The sequence below is a fragment of the Tamandua tetradactyla genome, chromosome 13, assembly GCF_023851605.1.
Source record: "Tamandua tetradactyla isolate mTamTet1 chromosome 13, mTamTet1.pri, whole genome shotgun sequence".
Lineage (NCBI taxonomy): Eukaryota > Metazoa > Chordata > Mammalia > Pilosa > Myrmecophagidae > Tamandua > Tamandua tetradactyla.
In genome coordinates, this window is record NC_135339.1 from 71993944 (window position 1) to 72010119 (window position 16176).

Here is a 16176-nt window from a genome sequence, read left to right on the forward strand (position 1 = left end):
TTACAGCATTCAATAACAATGATAAAATTCCATCCACATGTTTCTTACGGTTTTATTCATCTTCAAATTCTATTGCTCAAATTAGTTCAATCCAACTTAAGAATTAATCATGAAATTTTGTCTTGAGCTGAGAAAGTAAGAGAAGAACAGAGAATTTGTCTCATCCTGACCAAAAGTGTCATTTCTAAAATATCATTTCTAAGAATTTTGCAACCATCTGTCCTATTTAAGAATTCTTTTTTAAAGGAAGTATTTGTCTTAGAAACCATTGCTAGTATACTGGTAAACTGGTTTAGCTAAAGATTTTGTTAATGTAGTATGTTCTTTTTCAACAGTGCACTTCTCTTATATAATATCTATAGAGACCCTAAATTATCACTTACCTGCTTAGTAAATGTCTCAGAATGAACGGTCCAAGACAACCTGTTGGAATTAAGTGATTCCTCATCAAAGTTAAAGAAGCATGTATATTGAAAATCTAGTAAATGACATCTTTTTTTTCTTTTTATGTTTTTTATTGAAATAACTTCACACAGTCCATCCAAAGTATGCAATTAGTGACTCACAATATCATCACATAGTTGTGTATTCAGCACCATGAGCATTTTTAGAACATTTGCATTATTCCAGAAAAGGAAAGAAAACCATAAAAATTCCATATCCCTTACCCCTCCCTCTTATTGATCTCTAGTATTGCAGTCTCCCCAATTTTCAGATGTACAATAGAGATAGGTTAACTAAGACAATGTGGTATTGACAGATATATCAGTGGAACAAAATGAAACATCCCTAAGTAGAACCATATAAACACAAGCAACTGCCTTTTTTCCTGGTAATATAATTATACAATAATTATCAAAGATCAGGGCTACTGGACAGGTATTTCCACCTGGCTATTCTAATACACTGGACTATTAAACGAAATATCCATATATTTGAGCCAGTATTTACAATCATTTGTTAAATCCTAATTTCTCAATTATACCTCCCTCCTTCCCCACATTTGATCTCTCAATCTTCAGAGCTATCTGGGCAATGATCATTTTAATTACTTTGTGCTACAAAGGGGTGTTGACCTTCTGGGATAGAGGATGAACCTGGTTGTTATTCTTGGAGAGACTGCTACCTTTGAGTTTCAGGACTTATTTGGTCTATGGTCAATCTGGATGCTTTAAGTTTCTGAGAAAATAAACGTAAGAAAAACCTTTATAGAGACTTAGATCCAAGGCACTGCCTAGGGCTTTCAGGAAAAACCTCCATGGGCGGTGCAACAGTGGCTCCATGGCAGAATTCTCGCATCCAGGGCACTGCCTTAGGGCTTTCAGGAAAAACCACCATGGGTGATGCGACAGTGGCTCAGTGGCAGAATTCTCGCCTCCCATGCCAAGAGACCCAGGTTCATTTCCCAGAGCCTCCCTGTGCCCCCCGACCCCCAAAAGAATAGCCTCCATAAAGACCACTTGACTCTATTTGAAATCTCTTAGCCATTACAACTTCATTTTATTCCATTTCTCTTCCCCTTTTTGGTCGTTCTCGATCCCACAGTGCCAGGACCAGCCTCATTCCTGGGAGTCATGTCTCACGTTGAGATAGCTTCTTGTATATTGTAGATATTTATTAAATTTTGAAAGCATGGATGGATGATCGGATATATGAATAGCTGGGTGGTTTTTGGGTGATTTAAATGCTTGAAATTTGCCCAACAAGCCTGCTAAACTTGACTGCCTAAAATGGAAAACAGCTTGTGGCCTTTGAAAAAAAGAATTAAAGTTCTTAAGCCTTATCACCAGAGGAGGCAGTTTCTACTGGTTAACAGAAGTGTGATAGGTGGTGACAGTTCAGGCATGTGAGATACTAATATTTATTAATAATAGGGCAAAGTCTAATGCTGCAAGCTTAGTTTGAAGACTGAAGAAACTTCAAAGTCATATACATTCTAGGTATAACATTGTAATTAAGTTTTGGAATAACAGGTTGCCTTACTTAGAATAATTGGTCAAATACACCATGACCTATGTGCTTATTTTGGAAGCTTAAAGTACAAGTATTCTTTATTAACTTTGTCTGCATTTTTATTATATACCCTCTTCAAGATGAGATACTATTCTAATCTTTAACTTCGTTTTAATTAAGACTTAAGTACAGGAGAAAGACCATCCAGAAGAAAATTTGGTTTGTTTTTTCTCCTTTCAACAGGGCCAGTGATAATCTATTTCCAGATGAATACATTTCTTAATGAAGAAATTCTAAGTAAATTTGTTATGCTCTTAATCCCACTTTAGGAAGCATCTAATAACATAATTGCAGGGGGCCTTGGAAGCAGTAAGTCTGTAACCCTTTTTTTTGTCCCAATGTTTCTGTCTAGTAATTATTATGAAGTAGACCATCCAGCTGTGGATATTTAAAATCACTCTCTATTGTCCCTGGTATTTATCAGTGTTCTGTTAACTGATTTTCATAAGTCGGACATTACTGATATATTAGTATATATAATTTCTTCAGCATAAACTGGAATAACTGCATCAGGTCTGTTTCTTTTATCAAAGTGGCCCTTTTTTCTGTGTTTTTAAAATCTTTCATCTATTGCTACTTTCTCCTGAAAGTTCTGATCTTGGGCACAAAAACGTTAGTATCTGATATTTCAAATCAATCCTGTTTTTGGATTATAGTATACATAAATATGTAGTTACCTAAAAGTATACATTTAGCCTGCATGTGTCTCAAATCTCTGAATGTTTCTTGTTTTTAGAAGTTTATTTTTTGTCCATATCTTACGAAATCAAAGTTTACAGGAAGAGTCCCTCAACACTCACAAAGATACATAAAATAAAAGGTTATGAGATTCAGATAAGACTTTTAAGGAAACTTTCTTTAACGTAAACATTTTATTTTTCACCTAGTGTTTTGTTATGTTTTGTTTATGACCATACTTTTTGGAGGTGCTGTCAAAACTATCATGCTCTGGGACAAAGTGATTTTTTACATAGGAGTTTGTTTAGCTTGGAAAAGTAAGTTTGTTTGTTTTTTTTTTTAAATGTGCGTGGGCAGACACCAGGGATCAAACCCGGATCTCTACCACTGCGCCACCATCGCCCACCCAGAAGTAAATGACTTTTATAGCATTGAGTGAAGATTCACTTCTTATTTTACAAAACAAGAAAAATAAATGAATCTGTTCAGTAGATGATGGGCAAACCTAATTACACAGTTTATTAAGGGATAAATTTTATTTTGTAGAGTTTCAGGTTCCAGTGCTAATAACCTACGAGATTGATCTTTACTACATCAACTCAATCAAGATTGAGCTTAGATTCTTCACTATACATCCTTACATCTACCAAAAGAAAAGAAACTCTAATTTAATATTTTATCAGTGGAGCCCTGAACAGGGCACTAAGGGGGAAGCTAGAAATGTGAAAGTCATAGCCCCAGCTGCCAGATATTATGATATAGTAGTTTAGAAAATATAGATGAGCAATCACAATCATATGATCGGTACTGTCTTAGCTTACTAGGTTGCTATAACAGAGTACCACTGACTTAATCATAGAAATTTATCATCTCAACATTTTGAGGGCTTGAAGTACAAATCAGGATGTCAGCAGAGCCAGGCTTTCTGTAAAGTCTGTATGGTTCTGGTGGTGGCTGGCAATCCATGATGTTTTTTAGCTTGTTGTATAAACCCAACTCTGCCTCTGACATGGCTGTCTACTCTCTTTCTTCTTACTGTGTCAGTGTTTCCTTAGTTTATAAAGAAGACTCATGTTGGATTAGGGCCAACCCCAATCCAGAGTGGCCAGCCTCATCTTAACTAATATCTTTAAAGATCCCATTTAGAAATAAATTCATATTCATAGGGCTGGTGGTTTGTAGGGGTAGGTCACAGTTTCATCCATGTTAGATCCTAAGTGTAATGTAGCCAACATAAATTCAAAGAGTTCTTGTGGGTGAAAATGATGATATGTGGAGAGTTCTCCTAACTGGGGTGACTAAAAGGGACTTCAAGGAGAAGGTGGCATTTAAGATGTGTTGAATTAAGGGGCAAAAATTCAGTAAGTAGAGGAACAGTTGGAAGGCATCACTTCTGTGGAATGAAACTCCATGAGCAGGGATAGAAAAGTACAGGTTGTGATCTCAATGCTGAAAGCATCTCATAGACTTGTCCAAAGCATAAGACAGTACTGGCAGGTAAAACCCAAAAAATTTCAGAGCAGCAGATTATGAAGATCCTGGAATATCAGGCTATTTTAAAATTAAAATTTTTAGGCTATTTTTAATTAAAATTCAGTCAGCTCATTTTCTCATCACTTCCAGTTTTAATCTGTTTATGGAAATTTTATTTTTATACATATATATTTGTGTATAGTACTAGTTTGGAATCTGGATTCAAACCATTGCTGCTTTACCTACTACCACTTACTAATCATGTTCCATTAGAAAGCTCACTTAACATATCTGACCTGCAGTTTCCTTGTCTGTAAAATGGGGAAAATACCTAATGCAGGTTGTCTGGCAATTAAATGAAGTAATGTAAAAGCATATGGTACAGTATCTAGCGCAAAGTAGGCAATTACTTTTGTGGAAATTGTATACCTAAGGTTGTAGATAATATGCTAAATTAAAGCAAGACTTTTAAGATATTAATCATAATTCCTTTGTATTTTGATTTTTGAAGACATTGAAGAATATATCACCCTCATAGCACTCTACCTTATTCATCTTCTGCACAAGGTACTCCAATCCTACCACCTCCTCTTCTAAGCTCCTCTGTTCCTGAGAAGGAAAAGATCTTGTACCCAGTTGAGAATTCATTTGAGTTTTTATTTGAGCTCCTTATTAGCTATGCAACTTTGAATGAGTCAGTGCCTAACTCATGACCTTGTTATAAGAGTCAAATGAATCAACTATAAAGAATTATTTTAACATTTGATTACAGTAGGAATATAATTATCATCATAAAGATAAATGAAATTTTTATTTTAATATTTTAATGAAATATGAATGTTATATTTACTTGTAAGTTTACAGATAAATTCATAAAATCAGCTGAAATAATTGTATATCATTAATGTTTTTTGCACGTTTTATGACATAATTAACTGGATGATATTTCAAAAACAGTGAAAATATTCTAAAGTTACAAATGTTCATGACAAAAAAAAATGTCCTATTAAAGCACTATCAACTGTTTAAAAAAGGTAGAGAGATTTCATTTACTTTGAAAATTGTTTTCTTTACATATACTGCAGAGAAATTATTCACCAGGCTTAAAAGGCAAACTTGTATTTTCCCTCTTATTCTTAATTGATTTCAGAAGGGCTTCTGCATTTTTCTCTGACACCATCATCCCAGTGTTCTAGGAAGGTACTCGCATATTGTGTGGAATATGGGATGTGTGGAAAGCAGAATACATTTTTGCTAATGAAAAAAAGTGTTTGACCTGCGTTCTTGCTTTGCGATTTACAACCTGTGTGACTTTGAGCAAGTTTGTGTTTTAAAAAGTTTTCCATAATTTGTTGTTGTTTTTTTACTTAGAGAAGTTGTGGGCTTACAGAAAAATTAACATAAACTACAGGTTCTTATATACCACCTTTATTATTAGTGGTATATTATTTATATACCTTGCATTGGTGTGATGAATCTGTTACCATCGATGTAAGCACATTTTTGTAATTGTATGTTAACTAAAATCCATGGTTTAACTTGAACAGTTTTTCTACCTTTCTTATTTAGCTTTTTGATCCCACCCAACAGAAATTTCTCATCAGTTTCAGAAAGAGTTGTGATTCTTTTGAGCAACTGATTGACTTTTAATCTTAAAGGTATTTTAAATCAGTATACTGAGGAGGTTGTGTTCATTCATGTTGGCTACTTAAGAGTGTAGATCAAATTTTGCTCATCTCTAGCAAATGCATAGTTTTATAGTATACACTTTGTATCTTAACATCATTCCTGGTTCTGTCTAACCTCCTTATGTTTATTTTCCCATTAGCTGATTTTTTGGCCACCTATATTTATTTTATTTTTGTATCATATTAATCTATAGAATCTGCCTTAAATTGTTTCTGGAATTTACATAGGGTGGGGGCAGTCAATAAAATAGATAATGCGTGCTTCTCAGAGCTATTATAATGTATGCAATGAGTGATATACATATTAGGTATCTTTTAGAAATAAGTTAATAGAGTTTTATGATAAATGCAATATGTTTTTGTAGAGGATATTTTACAGTATGGAAATTCTAAAAGAAAAAAACATGTTTAACTGGTATAAACTTCATGAACTCAGAATTCAAATACGGTCAAGGCTAGTCTTTTTTAAATTAATCATTCAAAACTCCCACTTGCTATATTAACAGAAATCCAGAATCTTTGTTTTCAAATTTCTGCTTTCCCTGAATTGTGCCAAGAACGTCCATGACTTAAACAATCTAAAAGGGCTTAACAGTGGTTTCCATATTCAAGAAGTGGTATGTGTGAGAGAAAGACACACTAAAGTCTTTTCATTCCATCACAGCCACTGTACCTCCCTGGTATCTGGTGTCCTTGTTGAAACTGGCCTTACCCTATCCAATAGAGAATGCAGATCCACTGTTGACTCAGATGACTATATAGGCCACCTTGGTGCCTCAGGGAAGGATGGCCTCTCTCTTAACCATGCTAAGCTCATTTAAGGATGTCCCAGGGTACCCATGGTTAAGCTGTGAAGATAACAGCTATAGTGTTTAGCTCTTTCAGTTCACAGTCACAGGTCTTTCAGCTCTTGTTCTAAGAGCAACATAAGCATTGAATCAGGACTGATCCTGATACTTACCACCTTATATCCTCCTAACCACATTTCCCCTCCCCATCGTGAGCATCTATGCCATTATTTTTAAAAAATGTTTTCAAGTCCTTAGATCACTGGGATGTTCAGGTACTCTCTAGGCAAGGCTACTTCTAAGTAGAGGTTCTAGGAGATCTTGTTCACACCCATCTAAGGAAAGCTACTATCAGTGTGATTAAAATAAGGTTCACCCTTCTAGGGAAGATTTCCACAGTGATTCACAAGATGTTCATGGAGGGTCTATGTTCAGTGATTTCAAAGTAATTTTATGCCATCTGGCAGGGTATCCTCCTATATATGTAACCAATCTCAAGTAGGAGAGCAAGATTTAGATGGTTTCAGTTGCAAGAGCCCTCAGCTGTAAGTGTTTAAAATTAGTGAAATAGTTATTGAGCAAGAAAACAAATGATAAATTTAATAAGATAACTGTTGGGGTGGGAAGACAAAACAGCTATTTCAACTGATAAGGATTGAGAGAGAATTCAGATGATGAATCATATTAGCAACTTTAGGGTTACTGGAATAGAGGTTTTCTCTTAATGCTAAGGATTTTTATTTATATGAATACTGTTTCTAAAGGAGACTTCCCTTTTCTTTCTTCCCCTCCCACCCAAAAAAAAAGAAAGAAAATATACACATAATCTCCAAAGTAGAAATATCTGGAACCCAAAGTTGGAAAATGCCATTTATTTGGCATGGTTTTGGAGAAGGGAAGTATCAGCCCTCAATTTTACTTATCAGCTTGCTTTCAGAATTTATGGCGCTAAGGAATTGTCATTGAAATCATAAAATGGAAGCCATAATTTATCATGTTTTAACAGATTCTTTTCTGTGGGTCACGAATGAGAGTACTATAATCACAGTGATACCCATTCAAATAGGAACTCTATCCTAACTAAGAAGGTGAAGCTGCTAGGCAAGGAATGGGTCTCTTTTTGTATCAGTTTACTGCTTGGTAGTTGATTTGAATATTAATAATAGAGTTGCATTATATACATTTATCTGGTATAGATGTCAAAATATCTCATGTTCTTTGAGATTAATAATACCTATTTTTTTCCTCCTTCCCTTAGAAGCAAGTTTCTTGCCTCTTCTCCCATGGTTTTAATGTTATTTTGTGTTTTATATTTGTTTTTAGGCAATGTAGGTGAAAGTTATTCAAAAAGAGGAGTGGGGAAGGATTGATTATATCAGAACTAGTAATATTTGAGTCACACTGCTGCAAGTGGATATATATGCTCAGTGGTTATTTTTGTGTATTACAGGCCTTTCGGGAAGACCTGGAATGCCTTATTCAAGAACAGATGAAGAAAGGCCACAACCCAACTGGATTACTAGCATTACAACAGATTGCAGATTACATCATGGCCAATTCTTTCTCTGGCTTTACATCATCTCCCCTTAGTATGTCAGTTTTGGAGAGTTAAAAATATATATCATTTTATCTTTTCGGAGCATTGTACATCTTTAACAAGCGTATTTTGTTCAGGTTCAAGCCTTAAGTTTGTAACATCTAATCTCTTAGAGTAACATAGTATTAGAATCTCTTACTTTTTCAACTAATCAGGCATTTAGTAGATTGTGAAGATTACAAACTAGTGTAAGATATGATCTCTGTCCATAATGTATATTTTAGTTGGAGACACTTACCCTACATTAAAAAAAAAAAAAGATTAAAACTCTAAGATAACAATAGAGGAAAAAATTGCAAAGCAGTTTATGAGAAATTGCCTAATGACCTTTTATAAGTCATTGTGCCATGAGCTCAGAGAAGAAATTGATTCTGGCTGGAGTGGACTGAGAAAATTTTATGAAAGAAGAGAGGCCTGAACAACCAAGTTTCAAATGATGGAGTAGTTAGAACTTGGTGTAAAAAGGGGTTAAGATACTTTCTTCATTAAATAGCTCTTTAGTGAGTGACCCAGTTTGGTGAGCTTCAATACCATAAGAATACCCAGAACTATAAAGATTCACATCTCAGCAGTAAGAGATATACAGAATCACTGCAGATCAGGGACAGGTACATGGAGTGCTAGAGGAATTTATGCCAGATGAGGCTGTCAAAGACCACTATATGTCAGACTCAAGAGATAACAGGTTATTTCTTTCCTTTTCTTTTTGTTTCTCTTCTCTTTCTTCATTTGTTAAAGGATTATAAGCAGGATTTTAGTGAATTCAAACAATTTCCAAGGAGATGGAATGGCATAAGAGATATGATAATGGGAACCTGCAAGTGAGAGTCTATTTATGGAATTCTAAGTGGGCTTTTATGTTGGTACACCAATGAGAGTCCTAGGGTACTTAGCTGAAGGAAGAGAATTTGGTCTGATTGAAGAGGGGCCTTCACTGTTGGACCAGGGAAGGCTATCAGTATGGAAAGGAAAAAAACCTTGTGAAAAAAAAAGAGTTGATTACTTGAATGATCCCCAGGAAAGGGAAAGAAACTGGAATTAAATTAATTAAGGTATATGTTGAAAGAATCTCAATGTGACATATGAGTGCCTAAACTGGAGTGTGCTTTTGGGCATAAAAAGGAAGAGACCAATGAAAAATCATAGCCATGACACTATAGAGAAGACTTGGCAGCAGGTTGGATGTGGTGGGCAAGGAGAAGAAGGAGATTCCAAAATGACTGTGTTTTCTACCTTAGTGTAAAGATGATTCTACCAGAAGAAATAGAAAAATTTTAAAGTTGAGCTCATTCGGTTCATTCTCTCTACAATATTGAACATTTACTATGTGCCACACTCTCTTTTAGGCACAGAAAGTGCAGTCATAAGGACAGACAAGAATCTTGTTCTCATGGAGGCAGAAAACAGACTAAGCAAATCAAGAAAATGATCAGATAATGGGGAGTGCTATAGAAAGAATTAAAATATGGTGATATGATAAGAGAACTACAGGGTGGCTATTCTGGATGATCAGAGAAAGCCTCTCTGAGGTAGCATTTAAACTGAAATTTGAATATCAAGAAGGAACTAATCACACTAAGATGAAGACAAAGCAGTCCAGGGAGAGAAAACAACTAAGACAAGTAACTTGGGGGTATTTGCCCTTTTCAAGGAAAGAAAAGAAAGATAATGTTTTGCAGTATGGTTTTCAAGGGGACAAGTGGAACATAAGCAGTGGCCAAATCATAAAGGGCTTCACAGCCTGGGTTGGAATTTGGATTTTATTCTAACTGATGGGGAGCCATTTCAAGTAGGAGGAGGATTTAGAAAGACCGCTCTAGTTTCTTTGTGAACTAAGGACCTGAACTCAAGCATGATAAATGATTGACTTTGTGAAGAAAACAGTGATGGAACATGGTGATAAGTAGCAAAAGAAGCAAAGGTTACTTACTGTTTGAGCCTGTGGGAATTGTAATACCATCAACATTTAAAAGAGTTGTAAGAGAAAGCAAGAAAGATCAAGGGAAATAAGATAAAATCACTTTTAGATCCTTTTCATGTGCACATTATTGTATTACAGATAGTTAGACACAGCAAGCTGAAGAATGAGTAGGAGGACCTGGTCAGAGAGGAAGATCAGGGTTGCATCTAACAGAAATAAAGGCTTGACTGCATATGTTTTTTTGGGGGAAATTAAAATGAGAAAGGAACTTGGTGGAGGACTAAGCTTTGGGAAAGAGCCATAGTTGGGGGAAGGGGGAGCATGAGCTCTTGTAGAAAGAAAAAGAAGAAGCGTATGGAAAGAGAGCAAGAGAAATACAGGATAGTATCACCCAGGCCTGGAGAATAATACTAGGAAAGACGTTGTGGTTAATGGTGTCAGGCTGCAGAGAGGTCAAGGAGAATGCAGACTGAACAGCAGAAAAGGTTGAACTTGGCAATTGAGTCATTAGAGACCTTCAAGATTATTTTTTTTTGTTGCATGATGAGAGCAGAAGCCAGATTACTGTTTGAATATATTGTTTTTTCTTGCAAATGTTTTTTGTGTTTGAATAAATGTAAAAAAAATATTAAAAAGTAGCTTTCTACTGAGGTATTTTCACTATAAAATCAATAATAGCCTTAGTATTTATTAATGCTTTCACATTTAGAATCATGTATCCATTTTTCCCTATGAGACTTTGATATATGGTCACTCTCAAACAAGTACTAGATGAATAACAACTTTGATAAAGTAAAGAAAATAGGTGAAACTTATTTATACTCTCTGAAGAAAGATAAGCTAATAAAACATTGTGTGGGCTGGTAAATCATTATTTTGTGGCTGAGATACTCCAGATGCAGGCAGGTAGATATGTGAGCTATTTCCAGGTAAGTGATTGACTTGACTTGAATGTCTCCAATTTCCCTCTTTTTTAGGTCTTGGCATGGTCACACCTATCAATGACCTTTCTGGTGCAGATACATCTTCATATGTGAAGGGAGAAAAACTTACTCGTTGTAAACTTGCCAGCCTATACAGACTTGTGGACCTGTTTGGATGGGCACACCTGGCAAATACATATATTTCAGTGAGTTCTTTAGCTTTTTCCTTTTTAGAAATCCCAAATAGAATGCAACTGTTCTCTTCTCACTTTTTTCAAGTCCAATTTTCAGACTTCATTCTCTGAACCTAGAAAGGTAGATCACAACCTAATGCTTGTTTAAACCTTATCTCCAAGAGAGAAGCTACAGTTATCCCAACTCTCTTCTCCATTTGCTGTGTTGTTCCTTTAATTCAGACCAATTGTTGAACCTATCCAATAAGAAATCCGGAAGACATACTTTTCCTCTTCATGTTAATTATATCTGAGCTTCAGTGGTATTAAACAGCATTTGGGACAAGGAAAATGGAAGAGATCAGGGAAGATCCCTTCCTGGGTTTTGTTTTTTAAATATATATTTCCCGTCATCATCATCTTGTTTTCATTTTGCCATATTTGGAAACAAGATAGTATTGGGAAGAAATAAGTATTAGGATATTGTGTAATATAAATGGCACAGAAGTGTGGTGCAGTATACTAATAGCCTTTCTACCTTTCTTCCTTTCTAGGTACACTCTTCTGTGTCTACCTTAATTCCAGTCTTAGGAAAAGTCTCTTACCTTTCCTTTGCCCATTTTGCCTTTAATTTCCATGTTGTAAGTTGTGTTGAACTTGTCCAAACTGTGGAACACAGTTCAATCCACCACACACACCTTCCTTAATTTTTGTTTGCTTTGTCATCCACCCCCCCCAACATCTCCTGCAATTATTCATTTTAAATGTATTTCTAGTCATGTTTATACTACAAAATAAGAACACTTCATAGTAATTCTCTATTGTTTTTTTCTTTTTTCCAGGTAAGAATAAGTAAGGAACAAGACCACATTATAATAATTCCTAGAGGTTTATCTTTTTCTGAAGCCACAGCCTCTAACTTGGTATAGTTTTGCATCCTATATTAACTGTTTCTGAACTTCCTTCTGCTTTTCTCATTTTTTAAGTTTCCAGAAAAACAGAGTAGTTGAAGAGACTAATAAATGAGTTCATCTGAACAGTTAACTTGTCCTTATTTTAAAGGGAATTATCTGAATTTTTTCCTACCCTGTCCACTCTGGAATTTGTTAAACACACACAAAGTTTATGTGTGTTTTGTAAATAGATTTAAACAAAGTTCAGTTGGTCTGATATAGCATCTCACCTCCTAGCATTCTGTCTGTTCCATGATTGTACCCCTTACTCCTAGCCATGTCAGCAGCCTCTAGAATAGCAGTAGTTACGTTGGTTGTGGTTACTGCAATGTTAGCAAATGAAAATTTTCCACTAGTTCCATAAATGCCAGATTCATTCTGACCTCCAGTTGAATTGCTTAAGTTACTCAAATTCTTGGGAACTATCTCTAGTTTTAATACTAAGTTTTGCAAATAAAGTTTTATGGGAACATTTCAAAACCCATCCTTTTACATATTGTTTATGCCGTTTCCCCGCTACAGTGGCAGAGTTGAATAGTCCCTACAGAGGCCCACAAAGGCTCAAATATTTTCTATGTGGCTTTTTATAGAAAAGTTTACCAAACCCTAGTTTAGTTTGTGCATAGTAGACAAACTTTGATATATGTATGCCAATTAAATATATCTTTCTGATTTCTCTAGGTGAAAGTCAATATAATAGGAGAAGTAGTTGATCAGGGAAGTACTAATTTGAAAATTGACCATACAGGATTCAGTCCTCATGCTGCAATCTATTCTACTCGTCCTGATGTTAAGTGTGTGATACACATCCATACCCTTGCAACAGCAGCTGTAAGTCAGTGAGGTGCCAAAATCCACAATTTTGGGAAATCTATTATTTTCATGGCTTTCCTTACATGATGCTTTTATATCTATGTTCTTTCAAACTCTGCCATTGAAGATCATATTTGAAATATATACCCCAAAAGAAAAAGGCCTTTTGAATCAATGCTCCCATTCCTAGGAAGCAATGGAGAGATGGCATTTGGATCTTAAACTAATCAGTTTAATAATTGGGTCTTTGGAGCAAATCTTTCGTAAAATTTGACACAGCATTTAAATTGGGTTGTGTCCCCTAATTCCATTTTTTTATCTTGGAAGACTCAAAGAACTAAAGGGGGCAGTGAGTGAGCTGGGCTAGAGTGGTAAACACAATGAATAGGCCAATGCTTCCTGGGATGACTAAGAATCAGGTCCCTATGAATGTGTGTTTAGTAACCAAAGGTGACATTTTGACTTGGACCCAATCATATAGGTATCCTCCATGAAGTGTGGCATCCTTCCAATTTCTCAAGAATCCCTAATCCTGGGAGATATCGCTTATTACAACTACCAAGGATCGCTTGATGAACAGGAGGAGAGAATTCAACTGCAGAAAGTTCTGGGTCCAAGTTGTAAGGTATATAAAGAGTTTCTATCCAAGAAACTATTCTTGTTGCTGCTGCTGTAGATGAAAACAGTGTGAGCTATATTTATTTAAAGTGATTGCTTTCGGTATTCTATTTCAGGTACTGGTGCTCAGGAATCATGGTGTGGTAGCACTTGGAGAAACAGTTGAGGAGGCTTTTCACTATATTTTTAATGTGCAGATAGCCTGTGAAATTCAGGTAAGAAAAGTTATTATTCCCTTTTCAAAATTGCTTTGCTATATGCTTATTTAATTGGGTTTTGTGTTTACTCATTTCCAAAGTCCTATTGGTTAGTGTTTTTGTGTTTCATTTTGTATTTTAAGTGATGTTCTGCTCTACTAAAGTAAAAGGGGTCAACTTAGTTATCTGGAATTTAAAAAGGAAAATTGAAATTCACATACAGAAGCATATTCATGCATGTACAGACATGTGCATGTGTGCACACACATAACAAATCTGAGTGCCTCGGTAGTATTTTCCCACAATTCTACTTTTTAAGATAGTGGATTTAAGAGAGATTTCCCTGTTTTTGTACTCTCTAGTGGTGGTACTAATGGGTTGCAAAAAGAGGAGAAATCATTGAGGATTAGATGTGTTGTGTTTACTTTTGTAAAAAGCTTAAGAGCAGGGCCTGAAATTTTATAGACTCATGCAGTTTCCTATGATTCTATAGCTTCATTTGGATATTTACCAACCACTTTTTTTCCTCAGAGAAACTGAATGTATTTAAAGGCTTTAATTTCTCTTTTCAAGAAAATCAAGCCGAATTTTTTGAAGCAGTTGGTTGTCATCTTATTTATTGGAAGGACCAGAAGTAAGGAAAAAAATCTTTTCTACCAAATTTACCATATCTTAACAACCAACTTCATTTTTTGTTTTAATGTTCCCTTCTCTTCCTCTCAATCATGGCTGTGGAAATCTTCAGATAACAATCTGGTTTCTTCTGCCTAAACATCCTTAAGGAAAATTCCCAGTGTAGTATCTTTATATCCCTTTTAAATTTTAATTTTCAGCAAAAGTATTAACTGGATAGCCATAGGAAAATTCTAAGAAAAGAACTTTGTAAATTGGCAAGATAATTCAGTTGCTTGAATATTTTTAAAGGTATGGCTATAAATGTTTTCCATCAGGGAGGATCAGAGTCCTGGAAGGTATCTTTTTCAGATAGATTGAAAAATGCTTTTGTTACCTACGTTCACAAGACTGTAGTTTTTCTTTGTTGTTAGCAAGTGTTATGGAAATTTGCCAAATTGAAACTGCTTTTCTGAAAGTAAAATATACCTTATGGCCTCTACAATCTTGTGCCTCTGTGTATTTTACCAATGATTACAGGTGCGGGCATTAGCAGGGGCAGGTGGAGTAGATAATCTACTTGTTCTGGATCTTCAGAAGTACAAAGCTTTCACTTACACTGTAGCAGCATCTGGAGGAGGAGGTGTGAATATGAGTGTCCATCAGAAATGGAAGGTTGGCGAGATTGAGTTTGAAGGGTTGATGAGGACCCTGGACAATTTGGTAGGTAAAAAATTTAATATAAACCTGGATTTCATGTCTTCAAGTTCAGGGGCTGATGCTCCCATGTCCCTTTGGTTTGAGGACGTGCTCTTTACTCCTCCAGGAGCAGAGTTTGACCCTAGGAAGACATTCCAGTAATTTAACCAAATTTTTGCATATGATATCTCTTCATTGAGAGGTTAGAGGGCAGATTGCCTTCAGACCCTGGAACAAAGACTTTTTTTTTTAATTAATAAAATCAATCAACATACAGTATGAACATTCTTTTTTTTTTTCATCACATAGTTATATATTCATCATCATGGTCATTTCTTAGAACATTTGCATCAATTCAAAACAAGAAATAAAAAGAAAACAAAAAAATTCATACATACCATACTCCTTACCCCTCCCTTTCATTGATCACTAGCATTTCAATGTACTAAATTTAACATTTGTTCCCCCTATTTATTTATTTATCTTTTCCATATTTATTTTTAATCCATATGTTTTACTGTCCATAAGGTAGATAAAAGAAACATCAGACATAAGGTTTTCACAATCACACAAACACATTGTGAAAGCTATTTCATTACACAATCATCTTCAAGAAACATGGCTACTGAAACACAGCTCTACATTTTCAGGCAGTTCCCTCCAGCCTCTCTATAACACCTTAATAAATAGATGATGTCTACTTATACATAAGAATAACCTCCAGGATAACCTCACAACTCTGTTTGGAATCTCTCAGTCATTGACACTTTATTTTTCTCATTTCGCTCTTTTCCCTTTTGGTTAAGAAGGTTTTCTGAATCCCTTGGTGCTGAATCCCAGCTCATTCTAGGATTTCTGTCCCATGTTGCCAGGAAGGTCCACACCACTGGGATTCATGTCCCATGTAGAGAAAGAAAGGGCAGTGAGTTTGATTGTTGTGTTGGCTGAGAGAGAGGCCACATCTGAGCAACAAAAGAGGTTCACTTGGGGGTGACTCTTAGGCCTAATGTTAAGTAGGCTTAGCCTATCC

The 16176-nt window shown here is 35.5% G+C and overlaps 1 protein-coding gene across 15 annotated transcripts in view; it reads left to right on the forward strand.

Moving 5' to 3' along the window:
- ADD3 (adducin 3) overlaps positions 1–16176 on the forward strand; it is a 169865-nt gene that overhangs the window by 139356 nt on the left and 14333 nt on the right. For 14 of the 15 annotated variants that reach the window (XM_077125985.1, XM_077125978.1, XM_077125991.1 and 11 more), the window contains 7 exons: positions 8091–8229; positions 11136–11287; positions 12097–12177; positions 12889–13038; positions 13502–13645; positions 13755–13853; positions 14988–15170. In XM_077125985.1, the coding sequence (XP_076982100.1) occupies positions 8091–8229; positions 11136–11287; positions 12097–12177; positions 12889–13038; positions 13502–13645; positions 13755–13853; positions 14988–15170 (948 nt within the window). Of the gene's footprint in view, positions 1–8090; positions 8230–8957; positions 9290–11135; positions 11288–12096; positions 12178–12888; positions 13039–13501; positions 13646–13754; positions 13854–14987; positions 15171–16176 lie in introns of those variants that run through there. The other variant, XM_077125992.1, reaches the window with a different exon arrangement.